This window comes from Scleropages formosus, chromosome 21, assembly GCF_900964775.1.
Source record: "Scleropages formosus chromosome 21, fSclFor1.1, whole genome shotgun sequence".
NCBI lineage: Eukaryota > Metazoa > Chordata > Actinopteri > Osteoglossiformes > Osteoglossidae > Scleropages > Scleropages formosus.
The window spans coordinates 24,108,100-24,132,765 of NC_041826.1; the positions used below are offsets into that span (position 1 = coordinate 24,108,100).

Sequence of the window (24,666 nt, forward strand, 5' to 3'; positions counted from 1 at the left end):
AAAGATTGACAAAAACTAAACTGTCAGCCACCGTGTGGACAAGCCCTAATGTTTGTAAAAACAAATACTCTCAATATGTTGGAAGGGATAACAGGGCAAAAGTAATGTGCTAATTTGGGGAAATTCAGAGGAACATCACTCTACGGGACCATGACAAAGGTGACATTATTGGTACCCAAGAGTGATATTTCACAACAGCTCATGTTCAAATACAGTAATGACGAAGACCTTACAGGATTCTGTTTAAGAAGAACTTTGTTTCAACCTGTTAGGGCACTTAAAATGTTTAATAAAAAAAAAAAGTACCTGAAGCTATCATCAAATAGTGTCAATGGACATTAGGAACATTGGTCAGCAAATTATTTGACAAACATGTACCTAGAACCTTATGATCCAACAGACAAGCATCAAAACAGAAAAAAGGGCACAGATATTAGGACACACATCCATTTCTAAATATTTCAGAACAAACATTCTTCACAAATGTTAAATGCATATACTGACCATAAAATTACATTGTGGCCAACTATCAGAACCCCACTACCACCACCAGCAGTGATGCACACAGGTATCAAACAGATGCAACAATTCACTGACAAAGGGCTAAAAATATGGTCATGGACATGTACTATATGGAAATGTAGAGCCATTTCTGTTTTCAGGAAGGAACTGTGCGAGTTCTCCCTAATAATGAGGACTCAAGCAATTATTTAACAATTAAACAGCCCACTTTCCAGACTGGAGCAATGACTCCACAACACACAAGTGATCACAGATGGATCTTCTTGAAATGGACAGCACAATATTTACGGTTGTAATGATCAATAATCTTGACATTTTTAATCAGAAACATCAACGTGGAATTCATCTCAGTTGGAAGGAAAGTCAAAGGCAATGGAACATGAGAGGGGGGGAAGAAAAACTACATATACGTAGATTCCCTTTCGTTACGCGCTTGTCCTGATCAGGGCCGCAGCAGTAGCCTTGTAGGATGTTAAACATTTTTCCCAGGAATCACGGACAGTAAAACATTATCATGATTTTCTGAAGATGCCCAATTCACACAGAGATTATCACATGGGTGTCAGCAAAGGACAGGATATAACAGGCAACGATGTATTTACATTGGTACCATAAGAAAAATCTGCCATCTACCGAGTCCCCAAATGAATGATTATCAAATTAAAGAATTTTTTAAAAAGTTACACTCATTTTCTGTTTGACCAAATCTTCTTAAGCCAGGAGACACAGTAACCTAATGAAGAAAAACTACCCAAATATGGAATTTCTCTTCTCAGTGTTTTACCATTGCTTTACTTTTCAGTGGTTTAAAAGGCATCGTAAGAAGTCCAGGCCCAATACTGTAGCAAGCATCATGAATGATGTGATGGTACAGAAGAGAACCAGAATGGAGAAAGGCAAAAAACCTACAAATGTCTGGAGGGGAGTTGCTTTAGGGGATGTAAGGCAGAAGAGACAGTGGTCGTTGCGAGACGCCACAGAGTTAAGGCATCAGATGGGCTGCAGGACCCTGTCAGTTACAGGGAAGCAGGATGATGATGATGTAGGTCGTAGTAAATCTGCAAGGTTGAAAGATGCGATGAATGCACTGCTCAGCTCTGGATCTCTCTTAAGTAATCTCACAGGTCACTGACATAACACACAAACATAAAAAACTACAAAGGATCCAGGGATGGTTTTAAACTGTTAACCTCTAACCGAGTAAAAAAAAAATCCCTTAATTACTGCACTACAGCTCTGACTTTAGACCAGGAGTCAAACTGAAAACCATGTAAGGGTAAGTGATTTATGTCTTCTCAGTGTTTTACGTAGTATGCAAGAACATTATTTTGTCTCACAGTCTACCAATTACATGTGAAGTACACTGGTACCTTACAAATATTCCAAATTTATTTTTAACTGCATTTTCTTCACAGTTTTATTGTAAGACTGTCTGCCACAGAATAAAAATTCTGTGTTTCCACTTGCCACCATTAGTTGGCAGCAAAACGCTCAGAACAGAAACTCCAAAAGGAACACAGGGCATCATCATTCCACATCCTTCAAACATGAAGTGTACAATGTTTACTGCACCTGCCTGGTTTTCCTCAACCAGAGGATCAAAGACAACAAGGGAAGGACGATTTATAGGTTCATGGGCAGAAATCGGTACTGAATTAGAGTTTATAGAAAAGTTGTACCTTAATATTTTCAGTCAAATTAGTCTTAATTTTAATGTAGCTAATACATGTTTTAAACTTCTTACAATGTATTTTTATACTAAAAACTACTCAACGAATAAACAGCTGTATCCATTATTATGCTTTTACTGTATAGATGACAAAGTGAAAGTGACCAGATAAAATGTGGTACATGCCCATGATGAACCATCCATGATGATCCTCTGATGAAAAGCATTACAGCACATTATTCATTACCGCTTTATAGTTTTATCTGATTTTTTTAAACAGAAATTAACCTGTGAATAAATCTAAGTTTTACTGATTTTGATGTATCAGTTGGATGAACAATTTGCATTACAATCATATTTCCAGTCCCAGCTGCATTCCTAAATTGAGGTCCAAGTGCATAATGATAATGATTGCAACTTACCTGTTAGTGCTCGTAGGGGGTATTTAGTACCAGTCACACCTCAGTCATCTCCTGGTTTCATCCTCATCTGTGCCTGCATCTGCGCAATCATCTCTTGCATGCGTCGCAGCTGGGGGAAGAAACACAGGACTTTCAAGCAAACAGCACCATTAGCTCTAGAATGGAGACGATGACCAGCTGAGCCACACAGTTTCTACAGCACATGTTCACAGGTTCACATTTCCTGAGCATGATATCGGTGTGTAATGAAAACTTACAGGGTAAAAACATTGTATCACTTACGATGGGCTGAAGATGGCATCTTATGTGATGCTGAAAGGTTTACAACTACACCACTCAATCTTGCACACACTTTGTAAACAACGTAAAGAAAACTGCTCTACAAATGTCGACTGGGTCACTCAGCACTAACTAGGCCAGGCTAGAGCACGTGCTATCAGCGTGGAAGTCGGCCTCACTTCCTGCACACGTGTCTGTATATGAAGGCTCCAGTGGTCCTCCTCAGGGTATGGGAAATGGTGCAAAGAGGGTGTGACTCTCAAGGCCACCAGCAATACTAAGAATAAAAGCTTCCATATTGCATTGAAACAAAACAAAAAAAAAAAACCGCTGGTTGTCGTAGAAATTAAGCAGGAACTCAAATGTTCTGCATTTTGGAAAAGCCACATTTCAGTTTCAGCAGGTACTTCAGAATTCAACAAGGAATAAGTGGACGTCATTTCTAGCTCAGTATCACCTTTTTCTGGTGTCGTCATCCAGCAGTGTATCGATACCATCTTTACCACCAGTAAATTTAAATCTTTAAAGACTACGCATTTCCAAAAGTCAAGTGTAATCTGATTCTGTTCCCCTAGCATTTGTTCTCTTTTGTATTTGTATGGTTAATTTTAACACACATGCTGATATGCTTAAGACAACAAGCCAAGTGCTGCACCAATAAGCAAAACATGGCCCTCTGTACTCCTGCGTGAAATGTAAAACACACTGCGTTTCCTACAAGAGCTGTGAGTGAACCACCGGTTAATATTCATTGGGTAAAGATATGTGGACAGCATGATTTAGGAAAAGAAACTATTATGCTGTAAGTACTTCCAAAATATTTCAACTATCGTGAGTGTATGTCACTGTAAGATTGTTTATCTGAGTATTTATCCAAGCCTTTTACATCATCTATGCCATAATATTACAAGATGATGAATAAAAATGCAGTACAACTAACGCAAAAGAATCCAACGCAAAATTAGTTTGTAAAGAATTTTATTACAATTCTGAAATGGACCCCAACCCAATTCTGAAATGTTTGACAGTGTGGTCCCGTCAGTGGCCAGGAGAGGGGGGGGAAAGAGCTGCCCACTCCTGGTCTACCTGAAGGCTCCAGCAGCAGCCTCTCAGTTAAAGCACTCACCTCAGCCTCCTTCTGCATGAGGATCTGATCTTTGTCCACCACATCTTCCTCCACAGCCCTGTAGGAGAGCACACTGTTGATGCATAACGGTGTTCTCAACACAAACCACTCCACGGATATCAGCGGATATAGGCTCCAACCATCTCTCACACCTTGACCCCATTTTGTCATATCACAGTTCATGAACTCCAGACACCTTCTTGGTTTATAATCAACAATCCAGTTATGAATTCCAGACACAAACAAAATTAAAACCAATTAATGGAAGAAAAAGCTTGTCTACTTTAATTTGTGCTATAACAAGAATGTGGCGGGAACGTGTAGCTGGTGTTAACAAGGCTCACCTGCCTGCTCTCTTCAGCCTCTCTGAGCGGAAGTTCTCATAGTGCAGGTCCTGGGTGACCTCCTGCAGGTCCTGCATGTGGGTGCTGTGACGCATTGAGAACTGGTCAAATATGGTACACATGGCTACATGCGCTCATAGAACTGCGGTGTGAGCTGAAAGCCAATTGTTCCACACCTACACAGGTACACTGGGTACTGGCATTACAAAAACTTATTTGGCATTTATTGATTTATATATTTATTTGGCATTTATTTTTAATTGGATTTTCTTCACCATTTGGAAAACCTTGTGGACTGGATGTCAGCTGCACTTTCACAAACAGATGTTAGTTGCCAGGAGAACAATCCCAGAGTAGGGAAACAAGACCAATTAATTCAACTGGCTTTTAACAATTTTACAACAAGACAAATGCTGCACATCTATGAGCGACAATCAGCCCTGAATAGGAATTTATGGAGACAATGTATCAGTCTGGTCATATTCCAGTCACACACACATACACAACACACACACCTTCTAAACTGCTTGTTCCATTCGGGGTCACGGGGAGCCAGAGCCAACCTGGCAACACAGGGAGTAAGGCTGGAGGGGGAGGGGACATACCCAGGACAGGACGCCAGTCTGTCACAAGGCACCCCAAGCGGGACTCGAACCCCAGACCCACCAGAGAGGAGGACCTGGTCCAACCCACTGCGCCACCGCGCCCCCCAGTCATTTCAATTTTTTTGAAGCGTCATTAAAAAAAAATACTGAAATAAGAGTATTTTATTATAACTACCACATTTTTACAGAACCTACCCAGCAATTAAGCTGAGGTATGTGTGTATTATTATCCTTTCATTGTATAGATAAAGAGACTGAAAGTTTCAAGATGCTGACATCCTCATCACCAGTTTTGTGTTGTCAGCAGTCATAAATGAAATGTGGTATTTAAGGTCAAACACTTTTTAATATGTTCTCCCAATGCAATCCTCCATTACACTCAAACTTACTCTCCTTCCTTTATTCCACTTCACCATTCTGCTATGGATGCACAGGAAGGACACTGCACTGTCTGTCATTTTAAAGCTGACAATGTTTATTGGTGTTGTTTTAGCTTAACACGAGAAAAGTCCTGCAATGAACAGGAGTCCCAACCCCGTCTCATACCAGGGAAGACTCTGGAACACCGAGATTCATCATAGGAGGAGCAGCTGATGAAAACAAACACACACACAGTTTCTGAACCGCTTGTCCCATTTGGGATCGCGGGGAGCCAGAGCCTAACCTGGCAACACAGGGCGTAAGGGGACACACCCAGGATGGGACGCCAGTCCATCGCAAGGGACCCCAAGCGGGACTTGAACCCCAGACCCACCAGAGAGCAGAACCCGGTCCAACCCACTGTGCCACCGCACCCCCCCTTGATGAAAACAGAATAAAGTATTATAACTAATTATAACTAACCACACACACACACACACACACACACACACACACTTTCTGAACCGCTTGTCCCATATGGGGTCGCAGGGAACCGGAGCCTACCCGGCAACACAGGGCGTAAGGCCAGAGGGGGAGGGGACACACCCAGGACGGGACGCCAGTCCGTCGCAAGGCATCCCAAGCGGGACACGAACCCCAGACCCACTGGAGAGCAGGACCCGGTCCAACTAGTTATAGCTTATGTGACCTTTACATTTAAAAAAAAAAAAAAAAAAAAAAAAAAAATCGGAACTCAGCCTTTCAATAAATTGTGGGATGTCTGGTATTAAAATTAAACATTCATACAAACAATTTGAGTTACACTCCAACTTTATGTCCTAACTGTGAACTTCGTAAGGTGAAGACCCAGTGTGTAGTCGCCATCTCACACACAGCTGTTATGTAACTAATATCAGTCCTATTTTCAACCAACAGGTGGCAGTACAGAATCATAAAAAGCATTAAGGAGATCAAAGTGTCACTCCCATGATGCACCATTATATGAACAATATATAATAAAACTTTAAAAAATTGTACACAAATCGCTATGACTACAAGCAGCTACAAAACAGGAATTTGACGGTTTGTGCATTCTGAAGTAAACCGTGTGCTCTTCCAAGGAAAGCAGGCTGTTAACACCTCAGCACACAACAAAGACAAAAAAGTAAACCAAAAATTACTTCTTTTAAAAGGAGAGAAGGGGGGGGGGAAAAAAAAAAAAAAAAAAAAGTGGTTACAATCCACCCATCCATTTCAGGAAGCTTATTAATTTGAGGACTGTCCATTTCTATGATCCAAGGTCAACTTCATTTACACACAACCCCACGAAACCCACTGACACGACAGGTCACAACCACTTACACAAGCATAGTGCGCAGCTTGAGGAAGTCATTGTGCTCGGGGTTCTCCACCTCTACCACACCCCAGGGATACAGTCGGCCCCGGATCTTCTTCCCTTTCACCTCAATCAGCTGGTTGGAGCCGATCACCGCAAAGGGGATGCTGGCCTGGCGACGCGTACGGAAGCAGCATAAGGCGTAAGTGTATATGGGCCTGCGGCATTACAAAAATCTGCCAGGTTCAACACGGGCTCTAGTAGCCCCACACTTACCTTCAGCACCCGTGTCTGCTCTTTGAACTCCTCATCTTCATCTGAATCAGCATCTGGGAGTTGGTAGATGCGAATTCCATGCTCTGCTATTTCATCCAAGATCTGTCAAGAGATTATTGACAGATGAGTTAGTAGCGAAAAAGGTAGATCTGTCACCCCCCAGCTCTACAGTCCATGCAGCATCTCAATTCGATTTAGTGTGCTTTATTAGCGCAACAAACTTTACACTTATTGTAACATGCAAGGAAACAGTTAAATACTCTGATGAATAACATTGTTAACACAAATAAATACAAATGTATATACACTAAAGCAAACAAACGAGCAGTGTAAATAAACAGAATAAGTGGTCATAGTATTTTGGTTCTGGGTTTTCAGTGAGGGTCTCAGAAAGGCATTTCTCAAAATAAAACACAGAGCACCCCAACAGAATTCCATCTCCTCTGTGGATGTCCTCCTTAACCATATCACACTTTTCACCTAACCGTCTCATTACAGGAATAAAACTTTGGTGCAGTGTCTCTCTCCTCTTATGGACTGCAAAAGCACCTGGAAGACTGAGACTAGGAAAAAAGTGGCCTTCAGCTTCAAAAACATGCGATGCTTTGCCCTTCAAAAGGAGGTTCGACATTGGAGGGGAATGGGACAGACATCCAACACCCTGGCAAATTAAATCCAGGGAATATTTCTGAGGGTTAGGGACTTCAAAACTACTTTTAGGGGGTGAATGAGTGTAAATTGCTCTGGGCCTAAAAATCCTACCTTTTCTGTGTAAGAGCTGTCTACAAAAAAAAAAAAAAAAAAAAAAACCAGCTCACCCCACCCTTCTGTTTAACTGAGTACAAACTTACAAAACAAATGATTTTTCTCAACAATTGCCAAGGGAACAGACAAGTATTTTTTAATGACATTAAAGTCATGTTACAGCAGTGCACTAATGGCATACTGTACAAATATGAGAAAAATGTACAACATTGTTTTGCCAACTTTTTTGTACTTTCTTTGCATTTAAAAAAGACAGTGCTGGAAAAAAAAGGCAGGAACCGGGGATGTTTTTTTCTTCCCAAAAGAAAGACCTTGTTATGACTGACGATTGCTTGCACGAAGGGAATTCAAAGTGAATGCTGGGGAGATACGGCCACAGGGCAATTGTTGTACAGTAGCACTGAAAATAAATGCGCTGCGATCACAGGGCTGCGAGCGTGATCGCTGACCAGCCCTGTTCCCGATCGGACGAGGCCTCAGTTCCTGTCCAAACCGACATCAATGCAGCGTCGTGCTGAGCTCAAAAGTTCAGGGACTTTTGTCAAAAGGTAAAACAAACAGACAAGGGAGAGAAACAAGAAAACAGATTATATAAACTCACAGCATACAAAGCAGGAAAGGGTGCAAACAGCAACACTGATTCCAGGATGGCAGTGGTATGAGGTTTATTTTACCAGTCAAGAACTCTGCTACATACCCAAAGATGGAACTGATTTGTATTTATGTGGTACAAAAAAAAAAAAAAAAAAAACAACAAAACACAGAGGAGAATGGCTGGGAAATGTAAAAGCTGCGACGACCCAGTCATGAACAGCATACAACAAAGAGGGTGAAAAATGAGAGCAGTGCCACCCGTCCCTTTACGGTACATTTACTCTTTTCAGCTGATGATGCTTCTCTCCGGAGTGACTTACAATATTAAGTCCATTTACCCATTGATACAGCTGGCTAATTTTTACTGGAGCAATTTAGGGTGAGTACCTTGCTCACGGACACTGTAAGTGGAGGTGGGATTTGAACCTATAACCATTGAGGCCAAAAACGGCAGCAACCACTATGCTGCCAGGTGCCGTCTGTTCAAAGCTCATTCTAACCTACTTTGACCATTAGACCCAAATTATCCTGTGACGAAATTATGGAAAATTGACAGGCTACTCTTTTTTGGCAAGGAAGTATATTATAAAGCTGTTTATTTTAACGTGTTTACTGTGTTGTCTACACCTAACCCCAAGACTTGACGTTCCCTCTGTAAACATGTGGGTAACAAGTGTTCATTTTCCTCTGCTCGACACATTTAACATTCGATCTGCACAAAAATTCAATGCAATTCTGCAATGGCTGGACATCCTCCTGGGAAGGGTTAGAGATCCCATCTGTAAAATACTGGTCTACAGGACAGAACTTGCTTTATGAAAGTGAACATGTTTGCAATTTTTCAGTTTACTGTCTCTATAACCTGCTGTTCATAAAACTAATTAAATTAAATTAAAAAAAAACTAGAGCAGAGTTCAGCAATCATATTGCTAATGAGCTGTGCTGTTTGTCAGCTTTGACTGCCAGAACGACGAGAGAGACAATGGTCCACGGTCCAATCAGGGGAATCGCAGCCCAAAGAGGAAGGAGGCCCTGCTGACATTTTCTCTAATTTGTTTGTCATAAGGCGGAAGATAAAACCATGTGTGAAGCCAGAGAAGGAACCGCAGCCAACAACAGCTGGGCTGCCTGGAGAGAGTTTTAAAGTTATGAACCACTAGTAACGTTAACATCGTATTGTTAACTAGAGTCTTTTCAATAAATGACGTGCTGCAGAAATAAAATTAGACAATTACAGTAAAAGACTACTAGCTGCTAACCATTATTTTTAACCATGATTTACAGTACAAGTAAAGTAAAAGTAACTCGCTGCAGTCACATTTATTCGTTTAGGGGACGCTGTTCTCCAAAGCAACTGATTTCTCCAAAACAGACCTTTTCTTAGTTCTGTTAGGGCTTAGTAGTTTTTGTTCAGCTGAAGACAAGCAGGTGGAAATCAGCACACCTGAGCACCACTACCAAACTGCACAGTCGAGTACATTGACATTTATTCATTTAGCTGACATTGGTATTGCTCCAGTAAAATCATACTCAAGGGTATTAGTAGGTGAGATCTGAACAGACAACCTTTGGATCCAAAGGCAGCAGCTCCAACCACTAAGCTATCAGCTTTAACTTGTTACCCTCCACCTCTGGCAACCCACGTGGTTTTCGAGGTACGTAGGGGAGGGTATGAAGGGGCTCAGCACCTCCCCTTCATCCTATGTCTTTATGGGGATCCTGGGAGGAAGAACAAACGTACACTGGACAACGTGCAAACTCCACATGCACCCCCACTTGAACCCAGGTCTAAAACCACAGCCCAGAAACAGCTCCACCATCAAGTCCTTATACGTGCTCCTGTCGATAAGTTCCAGGACTGGCAGGAGTAAGAGCTCTATCATTAACCACAACTTAGAACTTGACCGTACAACATATATAAATGGGGGAGAAAAACAAATACGAAGCCATGATAGATGGAAGCGAGGCAGGAAAAAGCTGCAGGAAAAAGCTACAGGACTGCGGCGGTACCTTAGACAACAACATGCACATCCTCATGCGCACAGCTTTGTTGACACCAGTCTGGGGAGGCTTGGCCCACTCAGATGGCCAGGGAGGGCTGCGCTGGCACATTCCTTCAAGGCCAGCCTGCCTGCGGGACATGACAAGCCCCCAGCGCTACCGCTGATAAGAGCTCGAGCTCCAGGGAGCCATTTAATTAGACGGGGCCGAGCTGCACGGACCACAGGGGGCTGCAGGTCACGGGAGCCAACATGACTGAGCATCACTACGGCAACTGTCAAAATTACTGAGGAGAGGGGGGGGGGGGAAAAAAAAAAAAAAAAAAAACATCTGCAGTGGAACCTAGTTGCTCAGTGACTAGATTCCAGTAAATGAAAGACCACCCAACCAACTTCTCATAAGTCTAGTGTGAGGCTCCAAACACATTCCTCAGAGCTTCTGTTTCTGGTGGCGGAATTCATTTGTACGCCTGCTGGTTTTCACCGTAATTTTCTAAAAAGATGACTCATATAAATCAACAAAAATACAATTATGTCAATTTTTAGCCCCATTGTTAAAAGGGGCGGGTCAATCATTAACTTTTCCCCCCTCCTCAAACACGAAGCATGCTCATGCTGTGCTCTCACAGCAGAGCACAATGGTTTCCCAAAGCGTGAATAAACAGAGATCTAGTGCAGAATACATGCAGGAAGCACGTGGCACCGCATGATTTTGTGAACACGAGATGGTCCGATGGCTTGTGCTCTTACACAGACGCTGCTCCAGAACACACATCTCTGCTTAATGAGCAACGCTATGAGCTTGCTGATGCTCCAGCATCCTGAACACAGGTTGTGGCCCTTGTCTGAAACTCTGAACGGATTATTACAGTTACACACCAAACGTTGAGCCCTCGTGACTACCAATCATATTTTCTTCAACTGTAAAATTTCAACAAATAACCTTGATGGCACACGTCTCGAATTTACTCTCCTGCTGTGGAGAAAAGATACATGGGAAGTCTGGTTAAAAAAAGAAGCTAGCAAACTACTGCTGGAGTCGCATGAAAGACATATCGGAATCCAGTAACGAGCTAAAAGCTTCTAGAAAGGGTTCTTAAACATGAATAATATGCATTGATCAAAACATGAAAATAAGCATTTCCTTATTTGTACCTACATGTGACTAACTGCAAATTCCAGAGACGCACAGCACAGTTTACAGTAAGTGCTGCAATTAAGCCCCACTCAGTTATTTTAGTGAGGAGCGTTGTTTGTTAAAGCCAGTGACTAATTCATAAATGGCAGCACCGTGGGGAACGCATCCAACAGTGTCACACAAGAAAGGGAATGGTAACGGAGTCCATTATCAGCACTTGGACAGCCCTTCTTCAGTCCTCCACTGTCGTCTAAAGTCAGTCACGGAAAATAGAGCAAAAAATAAGTACAAGTGATCCCTAATGTACGATGGTTTGACTTGCGATTTTTTCGACTCCACGATGATGAATTGAAAATAGACATTCAGTAGAAACTATTTCGAATTTTGATTTTTTCTCAGGCAAGCGATACGCAGAGTGATACTCTCTCATGATGCTGGGACAGCAATCCACATCTCCCATTCTGTCAGGCAGAGGTGTGTATTAAATGATTTTCAACTTATGATATTTTCAACTTATGTTAGGGTTACGTTCCCTGAAACCTATCGTAAATCGGGGACCACCTGTAGTGGCAGACCAAGTAGAAGAAGACAGTTCAATTAACTAGTTAAAGACTAGTTAACGTAGCAGAAGTCGTCCACCCCCCCCCCCCCGTACTCCATGAGATGTCTATCAGCTCCTCGGCTATGTATACTCAGGTACAACAAGTGGTTAAGAGACTATTCTTAAAAAAATAAAAACACTGTAAAATTCAGAACAAGGGATCCCTACCAAGCCATTCCCCTGAAATCCCATGACCACCTCAAATGCATCCAGCAGCCTTATCAGACAAATTCGAGACTTCAAAGGAGCACATGACCTTATGGGGAGAAAACAAAGCACCTTGCACTGAAACAATTGCTTAGTCAGTCACAGGCTGGCGGGAGCGAAGGCAATATAACAGTAGCAGGAAATCCTATTTATACAATTGAATTCTCTCACATGTGAGGTTTATTTGTCTAGCGGGGTGCTGCGCACATCACGTTCTGCACAAGGTACAGAGGAGGCCGCTCTGTGCCGGAGAATGCCTTTGGCAGTACTACATAAAGGAGGTCTGCTGGAACCAGGCCACAAGACAGCGGGCGCAATGTTGTCTCAGGCCGAATGTCAGAACTGGGACCCACAGGAACGCGTGGAGGCGCAGACGCTCAGTCATGCCCCAGGACACAGCAGGTTGGGCCTGAGGAAACACCTGGCGAGGACCTTGCGGCGATGTGTGCTCTGGAAGCCCTGCTATTGCTATTGTGCTGCAGGCAGGAGGGTTAAGTAACCAGACGCAGAGACATCCGACACTCAAAATTTCCTCAGTGCCTTAACACCAGATAGTACCTGTATGTGCTCTGTAATGGCAATCCCACATGGCTGAAGACACCGTGTCTCTTTGGTGTACATACTTCGCCACTACTTCTTCATTATGTGTTACATCATTATGATTTACTTTGACTTATTCTTCACTTGCGTTTTAGTATTCATTACACCCATTTTCATTCAATCATAGCTGAATTTGAATGCCATCCCTTATCCTTTGCACCTTCCCTTTCATTTGTCTGCCATGAAAGTTTCTGGAATACCAGCAGGCCTCAGATGGTCTGTTTTACAGGTACAAATAGACAAGAGAGAGCGGAGATGCACCAGGGGCAGTGCCGAGACTGCAGCAGTGGCCACCTGTGTTGGGTACTGTCTGGTGAGACCGCATTTCTCGTGTTGTCATTCCACATTGTAATGAAAATATGGCCACAGCTGAGTGCTGCCCCATGTACATCTTGTGTTTCCCAAGTGTTCTATAGTACATTATTGCACTCGCACTTCACTCATGTGATGCGCAAATTTCAAGTTCTTAGGACATGCTTAGGATAAATTTCATTGTATTGATTTTTTTGTTCCGTACATCAAAAATGGCGTACCAAAAGCCAAGAGCTGTTATACTGTAATTTAGAATAACGAAATCTGGTAAATTGAGGGATGCCTGTAGCAGTAAACGACTCACCCTCCTCTTGAGACGATCACGCTCCTTCAGCGTCAACGTGTCTGCCTTAGCGATGACTGGGACAATGTTCACTTTACTGTGGATGGCCTTCATGAACTCTACATCCAGGGGTTTCAACCTGCAAAGCCCACCAAGCACACATCATTGCTTTGGCCTACAGCATCAGGACAGGTGACCCTTGTGTCTACAGTAACCGAGGAGAGGCAATGTTACCCATGTCCAAAGGGTGAGATGAAGTAGAAGCAGCAGTGCACTCGGTTGTCCACGATGTGTCTCCGGTTCAGGCCGCTCTCATCGTGCAGGTAGCGCTCAAACTGATTGTCAATGTACTGGATGATGGTCTTAAAGCTACAAGCACAGGTGCAGCACTCAGAACTCAGCAGGTACAGACAGCACAAACACAAAGCAAGAAGCTGGGCAGTTAAGGGCTTCAACCAACCTCTAATCATTGAAACCAAAGACAGACAGCTCAGCAATTACCTATACATTCATATGTCATAATCACACACTGCAATAAACACACGTATGACTGCAATTACCATCCCACTTATAATTTATTCCATTTATTCTGGGAAGGTCCACCACCTGTTTTAATTATTGCTGCAGTGAGAACATATGCTCTTCTCCTAAGCAAGGAACTTGATATGGCCCATCTGCAAACACACAGTCTGAAACCACTTGTCCCGAGTAGGGTCGTGGCGAACCGGAGCCTAACTAGGCAACACAGGGCGGAAGGCAGGAGTGGGAGGGGACACACCCCGGAGGGGATGCCAGTCTGCCGCAAGGCACCCCAAGCAGGACTTGCACCCGAGCCCCACCAGAGAGTGGGACCCAATGGTCCATCTAATAACCTGTAAAAATAATTATCATGTGCTAAGCAGCTAAATAAAAATAATTTAAAAAAAAGGGTGTGATGTTGACCTACCAGTCCACAGGTCACAGCTCTGATTAGCACTTGGCAACAAAGCTAAAGCGATTAGACAATACTGATGTACTGATAGGTTTGTGTGTAGAAGCTGCACAAAAAGATTTGTTTTTCAGAACACAATGCCCAGAGCAATCAAGCCCATACTGTTTGTTCCATACCATGCTTGCAGCGACTTTACAAGAGGGGCATATAAAGGGCTGAACAGGTTCTTTACCTAACAGTGCTCTGATGCTGGATCTCGACAGCATCTCTAGAAGACATTTCCAAAACGGTCCTGATGGCTGTAAAGAACATGTACGGACACTTTTGCAGCCTTAAGAATAATGGCAGTCTAGGGAACATTACTTGATGAGGTGTCCCATAAGAGGAAGCGTCCACGCTAGTGGTTAATTGAGAGTCAGCTGAGGGTCTCAGTCAGGACGGCTCCCGAAACCTAGGCAGGCACCGTTATCTCGCCATCTTGCCGTTCAGCTAATGACTTCCTACCGGCCAGTTTGGTGTGGTCAACCTCATTAACAATGCAGGCCACTTCCTGCAGCAGCAAAGTCATAGGAAACCCTTGTTCAAACAGAGCCACCTCTCTATACTCAGACCTTTGCTAATAAGAAGAACCGGACTGCATATAGACAATATATGCAATTCAGAGTTAATGAAAGCAAAAGGTTCGCTCCTAACTTGAGGGGATGTACAAACTTTCCATCCCTCTAAGCTGGACAAGGGTGTGCAGAACAGTTGTGGCCGATTGGGCCAAGGCCACAAGAATAAACACAGGCATTTCAGGACAATCAACAGGAAGCTGGGGAGGGAGGACAATGCTCAGCCTGGGGTCTCCAGAAGCCATAATGTTGAGATTGGGAGGAAGCTCTTGTTTCTCCCAGACCCCATTTCAACTCCCCGGGGCAAGAAACAACACGTTGTGGTATGAGATATCTATGCTCAGTGAGCCCTTCCATACAACGACCCATAATAGGAAGAATCAGTCTGGATGTAAAAGCTGCAGCACGGCAATTGTGAGCAGTATCAGAGTAGATCAGTGGGATGTAACACACATTGTAAGTCTCATCTGTATGACACACTCACATCACAAAGGTACTTGAGTCCCCTGTAGATGCTTAGCCAAAAAAAGTGACTATGAGGAAGCAAGCAAGCATCCTTAACGAATGACTGAGAAAGATCATTTAAACATGGAAAACATCTGCCCCACTGCATTACAACTCATTCAGGGAATTAAATAACAGCAGGAGGGCAGGAAGGAATGAATGAATGAATGAATGAATACAGTGCTGGACTGATTCATTTCTCTGCACCACGCAAGATGGGATGGGCATTTCCTACAATTTCCTGGCTTGTGGGGTGAGCACCCCTGTGCCCCCACCTCCCACCACCTCCTGTCACCCAGCCAGCAAGACAGTACTGGTTTAAGATGCTTCCGCCTTTGTCTGCTAATGAAAAGAAACACTGGCAGTGCCACGATGTGCCAAACTAGACACTGAACACTAGACACTAGACTCTGTGTTCTGCAGGGAGAGGGTGGTGTCAGTGAAACGCAGATGACTGCGAGGGACGGCAAACAACATAAACCAAAGCAAAAGGCTATATTAAATGATAGCGAAAAGGACCCAGCTGTAGAAACATGTAAATCACTCTAAGCCGCTATGGAAAAGTGTGAACTGAAGAAATAAAATAATATTTGTGTTCATTTACATTATTTACTCATATACAGTTTTGTCCTTTATGGAAACAGGGACGTTTCTGAAAAGGAATTGCCGGTCTCAACTCAGTGGTGCCTGGTATATTTTACTTGAAGTTATAATGGAAGAAGATGGTCACCAGAGTTTTTAGGTATGTGAACACCTGAGACTGAAATAAAAAAACACTGAACTCTCCCAAATGATTTTCTATTATCAAGGTAAAATAAAGCAGATTTTCTAAAGGGAAACAGCAAAGCAGAGTGTTGATGGCTTCTTAAGTGAAAAGGACCAGAGATGAAAAGAAGAATTACCAGTCCTGGCTGTTGATGGCATCACCATATCCAGGAGTATCCACCACGGTAAGGCGCAGCTTGACACCCCGCTCTTCAATTTCCACTGTGGATGCTTCGATCTGTACCGTCCGCTCAATTTTCTCTAATTGGCATAAGTGGAACCAACAGCAAATACATTTCATTGACTGTGTAGTGAAGGAAAATGAGCCAAAGCTGACGAACACTGCACGTTTACCTGAGGAATCAGGCAACACAAATGAACAGAAGGTGATGGAGATTAAAATTATTGAAAGATCATAACAAAAGTAAACAGTTTTTCTTTTCAAATTCATGCGCTACATTGCAGAGTAGTCACGGCCAGGGTGCACCTTGTCTCCCCATGTTTCCAGGATGCAGAAGACACCTACACTACACAAGCAGTTATTGACAATGGATGGGTGGAAGTGTTAAAGTAATTCTTATTTCTCAGTTTTGACAGAACCTAACCCATTAATCAGTTGAGGGACATCTGCATTAAGGTTTCACTGACTGTTTAAACTAATAATACTGGACAGTCATATTTACAAAACCCTTAAATCTCCTATCATCTGCAGCGCTTACCTGCAGCTCCAGGAATGTAGCGCTCTGGGTAAAGGTCTGTCAGGAACAGGCTGTTAATGAGGGTGGACTTGCCTAAACCAGACTCCCCTGTTGAGGAAGAGATGGACTTTTCACTTTGTGACAGCCACAGTCGGATTTTCTGACAGTTATTCTTATTAATAAGTGTATGTGCCCCCAACTTCGCCCCAGTGGCGAACCACAGCCAAATCACTGCCTGACTACTGTAAAAGCAAAATGTTCTATAGACTCATTAACAGCTTTGGGAACATGGAACCGCCCATTTCAAAGAAACAGAAAAGTGACCCCAGACAGAAAATGACCCCTTCGAATTGCAAACTCACCTACAACCATCAGTGTGAATTCAAAGCCCTTTTTCACTGACTTCCGGTGAACTTGGTTGGGCAGGTTTGCAAAGCCCACGTATCCCGCGGCTTCAGGAAACTAGAAGAACAGCACAGCTCATGTGTACAGACTGCTTCTGCCAACCAAACAATGTTCAGCTGTCCTTTTCAGAAGGACTTAGCCTATTACTCCTTCAGGTGTATTGATGAACAGCTGAAACTATGTTGTGATGCACTGATAATGGCTTAACAATTAGTTCTGATCTCAAAACCAGTTACAAAGAGTTCTAATTTCCATTTCCTTCAACATCAAGTTAAAGCCAACCATCTTTCTTTTCAACTCATTAGATCATAATTACACTCGTTTGAAAGGGACTCATCCTAAATCTGCACTACTTTCACTCCATACCAATTTCATACTGTTACTTAAATGTGTCCCAGTGAGCACCCATAATGTCAATCTCCTTGTTTATTCTGATTTAAATCATGTTTTTTAATCCTTAAAAGTTCTAATGAAGGGTAAGTTATTAGAAGCTGGCATGGAAACCAGGATCCTCCATGGCCCGCTAGGACCCGGGTTACCCCCACTGTTACTGTCACAACATACCTTCCCTTTTTCTGCAGGCTGAGACATCTCCACGGTCGTCAGGAGCCAAAACCTGAGAGCACACACAGAATCTCTTTAACACTTGCACTCCTTCCTACTGTGTAAACTGGACTGGCTATAAGCACCAGTGTGCAGCACAGCAATACTACACTGCAAAAAAAAGCAATGTAGCACATATAGGAACAAGTATCTCGACAGTAACAAACTGATTACTTAATTATCAGGTGGCACGGCGGCACAGAGGGTACCACTGGTGCCTCTCCGCTTCTGGGCTGCTGGATTTGGACATGGGCTCAAATCAGGTCAAGTGACAGTGGAATTTGCCCGTTTTCCCTGCGTTTGCATGGGTTTCCTCCCACGGCCCAAAGACGTGTTTCAGGGAGAACTGCTGATTGACTGTCTCTCACTGCTTGACTGTGTGGGTGAACGAGTGTGTGTGAGACTACCCTGTACAGGATGGACATCCCATCCAGAGCGTACCCTGCTTCACAACCGGTCCTTCTGGAATAGGCTCCAGAGGACCACGGCCCCAAAGTGGCCAAGCACCTATTGACATCGAACGGAAAAAATTAGTTATCCATGTACAGTGAGCCCGTCTCCCTAAAGAGCTTCACTTTGCAACAGGAGACACAGCGGCTCTAATGTTCGTCTTGCAATCCGAAAGGTCCCCGGTTCAAATCCCTGCTCCTGCTGCAGTACCCTTGATCAATGTTAAAACACTGAACTGCTTCAGTAAAAACTTGAGGCTGCATTAATGGGTAAAGGCCCCTAAATTCCTTATTCTTCAGAAAGAACACCGCAACTCGCCTTGGTAAAATGAAGACTGTAGTCTCACCCCATACAGATATTAAAAACTGAACAGAATGCAGATGATAAAGGCAGCTGTCATATGTCATAGTCAAAAAAGGGAACGGGAGTTGTCAGATATTTGCTTAATACGGGGGAGTCTAACAGACAAACTGCTGCTGTTACAGGAAACATGCCTCTCTGCCCAACACTGCACTATCTCACAGGAGAAAGAACGCGGCTTGGGTTCAGCCTGTCGCTTTCGGACACAGGGTGGTCTGTTTTTTCTGGCAAGACCCTGGGGGAACTTGAAAGCTACATATTCAGAGTATTAAGTAACTAACTCATGTTCTCCAGAATATAAACAATAAGACCTGGCAAAAACGTTTTCGCTTTAACTGCAATCTCCAGATGGGTTCCATGACTTCCAGGGTGTGTGAAGCAATGAAAACAACATTCGGGACACGTCTTTGTGCGTAGCTGCAGAGCCTCATTTTGCAAGGCAAAGTACAACTTTGCACTGCAAAACCTACATAGCTTCATTTGCAAATCTGAATTTACTGACACAGCGAAACTGAAGTGTTACCAAAAAAAAAAAAAAAAAATTCAACACTTGTGCTTGAACCCCCTGGGAGTGAAAGCCATAATGGAAGAGGAGATCCCTCTTGTAATGCTTTCATTGCACATACCACAAAAACCATACTGAGCCAGCTGGTAGACTTTTGTAAACTTTGATAAGCTATTTCTTTTTGGTGTCAAGCCTTTACAGGCATAACGACACAAGAGACAGGACTCAGGACGTCGGGATTAGCCCCTTTCCCTATTAAGCACGACTAAAAACGTCACGCTTCCAAGAATTTCCAAAAATATGTGGAAATTTTAGAAACTACGGTAAAATGCTATTTCAGAAGCCTAACGTGTTCCATGTTGCCCTGGAGAAGTCCTCCCATGAGGTGTGTGCGTGTGTTGGCTCAGACACCTCAGCTTTACATCCCCCATAAAAAAGCACTGTAAATCAGCAGTGTGGGAGCCTTTCGGGAATGTAAAAAATGAGCAGGGGGTAGTACAAGACATCCAACTTAAAAAATATTAAAAAAAGGATCAAACACATCTGCTTCAGTATCTTTAGGATCAGCATCCGCCCCGCCATACGCAAGTGAACGTCAATAAAAAGAAATGAGCTAATGTTACATTGGTGCACGAGGGCTCTCCTCGGCTGGAGCGCTTGACAGCGGAGCAGTTTAATGTTACTATTGTTTTGTCTTTATCTTCGCTATATTACATGTTTTTATTTATTTTATATATATATTATATATATATATATATATAAAATTACAGGATAGATCCTGTACTATTTTGGTTTCTAAGGGCTGCTACAGTAAATTTTTAAATGGGCCAAATCCCCCCATTTATCAATTTTAACATAAAGCAGCCTTACATGTTTCATGAGCAGGACCTTAAAAAATGTTATGAAAAGAAAAAAAATATTTAATCATGCCACGCTTTTTGCCTTTCCTCCCCTCCAGAGTGAATTACGAGGGGGGGACCCAAAACTGAGAAAGACTCAAGGCTCACAGTGTGACCTCCCTAGACGGCAAAAGGGGCAAATCAATGTTTCGGTTACAGCAGTATTTCTGGTAGGGGAGCAGCAGAAACGCAGGAGCTGTGCGCACCAAAATGAAGTGCCTCCGACAAGTTCAAATGCACGTAGGAGCGGAAATGTGAAACGCTATCTGTGCTGAATACATTCTAGGGTTATGGTAAGGTCAGAGAAAGCCAATGTGCGGGGGAGGGGGCAGGTGGCATCGCAGAGCTGCACTTTCCATAAGTTATCTGACTATTTCAGCAGAAGAGAACAAATGTTCAGCATCCTGTGCCGGACCATGAACTCTCCGTTTGCAGTTCAGGAACAACAGGGCGTTACAACAGGCGATTACTTACCCCCACCCTGAATACAGCGGGGAGGGGAAAGGAAACTCCTCGTTCCTTCGTGAAATGACTCTCCTCTCACTTTTGCGCACATCACGCAGGGAGACATGAAGAGTTCACGAAGAGTTTATCGAACTCTATGTCCGAGCTGTCCGACGTGCATCAAGCCAATTCTCGCACCACGAGAACATCTGTAAAAAGACTCATACCGTATGCACTGTACCTACCGTAAATGCTGGAAATTCTACCAAATCACATGAAGACACAGCCGTAGTCAAACACGCCCTTAAACACACACGGCACTCACGATGATTTTTACACGTACAGCCCCGAGAGCGGTGCACACAAATTATTTGGGCCCTTAGGTGAAAAAGACAAGCCCTGATGTAAGGGACTCGTTTCATTACACATCTTTTCCACGTCACTTCAAATCCTTTCTCTGCGACGAACGTACGTTATTTCTTCCTAAGTGCGTGTGTTGCTACACACTGAAAGCACAGAGACTAATCTACCCGCATGTTCATTATCTGTTTAGGCAACACGTCTATCCATGGCAACATATAATGTTAAATGAGCAACTTCACAGCAAATTTACCCATTTATACACTACAGTATTCTTGCTTTATCAATTCAGAGCAAGCACACTGCTTAAGGCGTAGGATTCAATCCTGGGAGCAACAGATTGCAAAGGTAATGCCTCTAACAGGGGCAGTGTACCTCCGACAACGGTCTCACAGACTTCTACTGAGGTCTAAAATCAAAAGCTTGAAGGTTCAGTTTCGGCTCCAATGTGGTAGAAGGATCTCCCTGTCCCTCAGAACTGCTGAATCTCTCTCAACATTCAAGAGTGTCAAAAGACACGTATTTCTGAGATGAAAACCTAACTGCTCCATTAACTCGCACTGCACTACGTGGTCATTTTAAACCAGAGTGCATTCGGAGGACAGCTGTAGCGTAGTGGTGAGCACTGTTGCCCTTGGACCCAAAGGTTGCATGTTCGATCCCCACCTCTGGCTGTTGTACCCTCGAGCAAGGTGTCTACCCCAAATTGCTCCAGTAAAAAAAGAAGCTACCCAGCTGTATAAATGGGTCAATAATTGTAGGTAGACTAACGCTCTAAGTTGCTTTGGAGAAAAGTGTCAGCGAAATGAATAAATGTAAACACATACTCCCTGTCAATTCTACATACAGCTACTCAAGCGATGTGTGTCACAAAAAGGTGGTTTTGGACTAAATGACTGTACTTTAAGAATCACATCACAGTAGATGATATACGCTTGAGAAAAGCTTCTGACAAACGAGTGTGACAGTAAATGTAACAGTGTCAACTCTGTCTGTGCAGTGCTACCGAACCCCCAGCTCTAAACCCGCCATGCTGTTTGCTTCTTCGTTTGTTTATCGTCAGCCTCAGATACGTCCGAAAACTGTTTATTGTAGCACATAAATATGTGGCTTGCAGCCAAGGGACCGGCCTGTACACACACGAAGTACATAACTCAACAGCGGCCTTGGCCATGAAAATGTCACTGTGCTGGGACACGGGAATGATATAATTACATAATCAATTAATTAATGATATAATAGGAACCGCTTGTAGCGTACTGGTTAGAGCTGCTGCCTTTTGACCCAAAGGTCCCAAGTTTGAATCCCGCCACCAGCTGTAGTACCCTCGAGTATTTACCCTAAATTGCTGCCCCAGTAAAAATGACTGCGCTGTATAGATGGCTAAATAACGGTAGGTAGCTTAACATTGTAAGACACTTTGGAGAAAAACATCAGCTATATGAACAAATGCAAAGAAATGTGTAAAATCATGCGCTAAAAACATGTATGCATATCACCATTATTTGCAGAAGTGCATAGTTCACACCGGTGAGTCAAATGTATTTATTTTTACGAGTAATTAGTCTTCTTCACGAACACATTATTTGTACACCGTCTCATTGAGCTACACACATTAAAAGATCCAATTAAAAATTGGAAGATGTGTTTTCTCCATGGTTCTATTTTCTAAAATTTCTCTATTGCGGAGCATTAGCCACCTGCATCTTCGCACACAGCACTCGGTTGCCAGTAAAATGTACTCAGATGAGGAGTGTGGGACTACCTTCGCTCAGCTCACTCGCAGTGTTCACAGCTCACGTCCTGTGTTTCTCGCTCAGTAACAAGATGAGGAATTTGGAAGATGTTTTAGGGATGAATCAGTCAACAACAGTCACCAAATAGGAGTTTGTGGGAAGAAATTAAGTTCAGTCATTTAAATTTAACTTTAATTTCAATGCAACTCCAAGTTGGAGGGAAAAAAAAGTGTCTTAAAGCAACTGTACATTCTGTAGCTTTATCCCAAATGCTACATAACCTTACACATAAATAGAGGAATTGTTTTATTAATTGTGAGGATAAAGTTAAAAGCGGGCTGTAATTTATGCACACAAAGATCCGTACAGTCAACAGCACTGACCGGAAGGTTATGACAAATTTACAATAAGTAAATTTTGAGAATAAACTTTTAACCTCAAACGCTCAAATGTTAATATGTTCTATAAGAAATTGGTTAATATTGAAAAGGCCATATGCAGGTACTCATGTGATGTACACTGCAAAACTGTACTCAGGAGTCATCATGTGCCTCTAAATCCCTCCTACTGACATAATGCACTTTTTGTATTCTTCTCCGAGATCTACGTCACTCCGGAGAAAAATATCTGACGAATGAATAAATGCGAATGTAATTTCATTCATTTTTTTAAAAACTATTGTTACACTGAGATGAAGAGATGTCATCTTAGGTGTAAACCCTGCCTTTAAATCTATCTTTATTCATTCAGCTTTTCTCGAAAGCACCTACAGCGTTAAGCTACCTGCAATTATTTACCCATTATACAGCTGGGTAATTTAGGTTAAGTACCTTGATCAATTGTACTACAGCCGAAAGTGGGATTCAACCTGCAACCTTTGGGTCCAACCGCAGAAGCTCTAACCAGTTCACTACCAGCTGCACCATAGAGCAGATGACTGGGACGCTGCACTGGACGAGAAGGATACATATATTAGATAACAGTGTTACAGTGTTTTGGATGTATTTTGATGCATTTGTTTCTTTGCCTTATGTTATCATGCCATAATGCTGTGCGTTTAAGCGCCGCGGCCCTCTGTTAGTGCGCGAGAGTGCTCTAGTCTAGAAAAATTAACTGAAATTTTACATTATTACAGCTTTTCTCTAAACTTAAAAGTTCTACAGAACTTGACCTGTCAGTGCGGGAGGCCTGATTTACTTGGCTTACTGAGGGGCTAAAGCTACGTCGAAGTTACGATATACGAACGCGTTTCTCACGCGGGGTCCGCGTGCCACCGGAGCCCTACCGTGACGTAACACGCCAGGTGTGTGTGTGGCGGAGTTGTTGTTCCAATCCGTCATCCCCGCCATTCCCGCTGAAAACGCTTGGCTCGGCCGGTGTATTATGACTGCCGGAAGTCAGTGTGTGTGTGTGTACATGTCGCGTGCTCCAGTCAGTGAGCAGGAGTTGCTCGAGCTCGCGGAGCGGGGAGCGCGGGACTCGACTCGTCTCGGGCGGCGAGTCACACGACGACACACCCAGTACAGGCAGCCGCCTCAGAGCTAAAACCACGCTTCGCAAACCTAGGGAGGGAAACTCACTTCCACACACTCCGCCTTTAAACTGCGCTCTTTTCTCTACACTTTAATGACGAACGAGAACTTTTTTCGCGCGTTCAGTTTCTCAAGACAAGTGAAGTGAGAAGAAGAAACGCGACGCGCTCCGCTCCTGTACTACTACTAGTCTAGACTAGTTATCACTCACTGCATAATTTACATGATTCCGCAAACGAGACCAACAACAGCAAGTTTCCTTAACTTTGTAACAAGACAAGTCCTTACCTCTGGGTACTGCACGTAAATAAACGTTAACTTATTAATTTAGGAACTCTTTCTTTGCGTCTGTCCGCTCGAGGCCACTCTAGGGAATCCGGAACTTCCCCACTACATTCCGCCCTTATCCCATAATGCCAGT

At 43.2% G+C, this 24,666-nt stretch overlaps 1 protein-coding gene across 2 annotated transcripts; it reads right to left on the reverse strand.

The window, feature by feature from the left end:
- Positions 1 to 60: 60 nt before the first annotated feature.
- Positions 61 to 24,666, reverse strand: zgc:63587 (septin-2). Of its 2 annotated transcripts, none has more exons than XM_018728695.2 (13): positions 24,534 to 24,666; positions 17,921 to 17,972; positions 17,314 to 17,413; positions 16,973 to 17,059; positions 16,391 to 16,514; positions 13,674 to 13,808; positions 13,461 to 13,578; positions 6,940 to 7,041; positions 6,690 to 6,835; positions 4,363 to 4,446; positions 4,019 to 4,076; positions 2,614 to 2,722; positions 61 to 1,580 (listed from the first exon to the last, which is right to left on the reverse strand). In XM_018728695.2, exons 2-12 carry the CDS (start codon positions 17,945 to 17,947, stop codon positions 2,654 to 2,656), a joined length of 1,050 nt encoding a protein of 349 aa, XP_018584211.1. In that variant the 5' UTR covers positions 17,948 to 17,972; positions 24,534 to 24,666; the 3' UTR covers positions 61 to 1,580; positions 2,614 to 2,653. The 2 variants fall into 2 exon arrangements, with proteins under 2 accessions (XP_018584211.1, XP_029103029.1); XM_029247196.1 differs by lacking the exon at positions 24,534 to 24,666 and adding an exon at positions 23,544 to 23,603.

Excerpts from the sequence above, each read along its gene's own strand:
- zgc:63587 (XM_018728695.2), bottom strand. The coding sequence starts at position 17,947 with ATGTCTCAGCCTGCAGAAAAAGGGAAG. Across the intron at positions 16,515-16,972 it reads CTACATTCCTGGAGCTGCAG|AGAAAATTGAGCGGACGGTA; the intron begins GTAAGCGCTGCA and ends TATGCCAATTAG. Across the intron at positions 6,836-6,939 it reads AGCAGACACGGGTGCTGAAG|GCCAGCATCCCCTTTGCGGT; the intron begins GTAAGTGTGGGG and ends ACGCGTCGCCAG.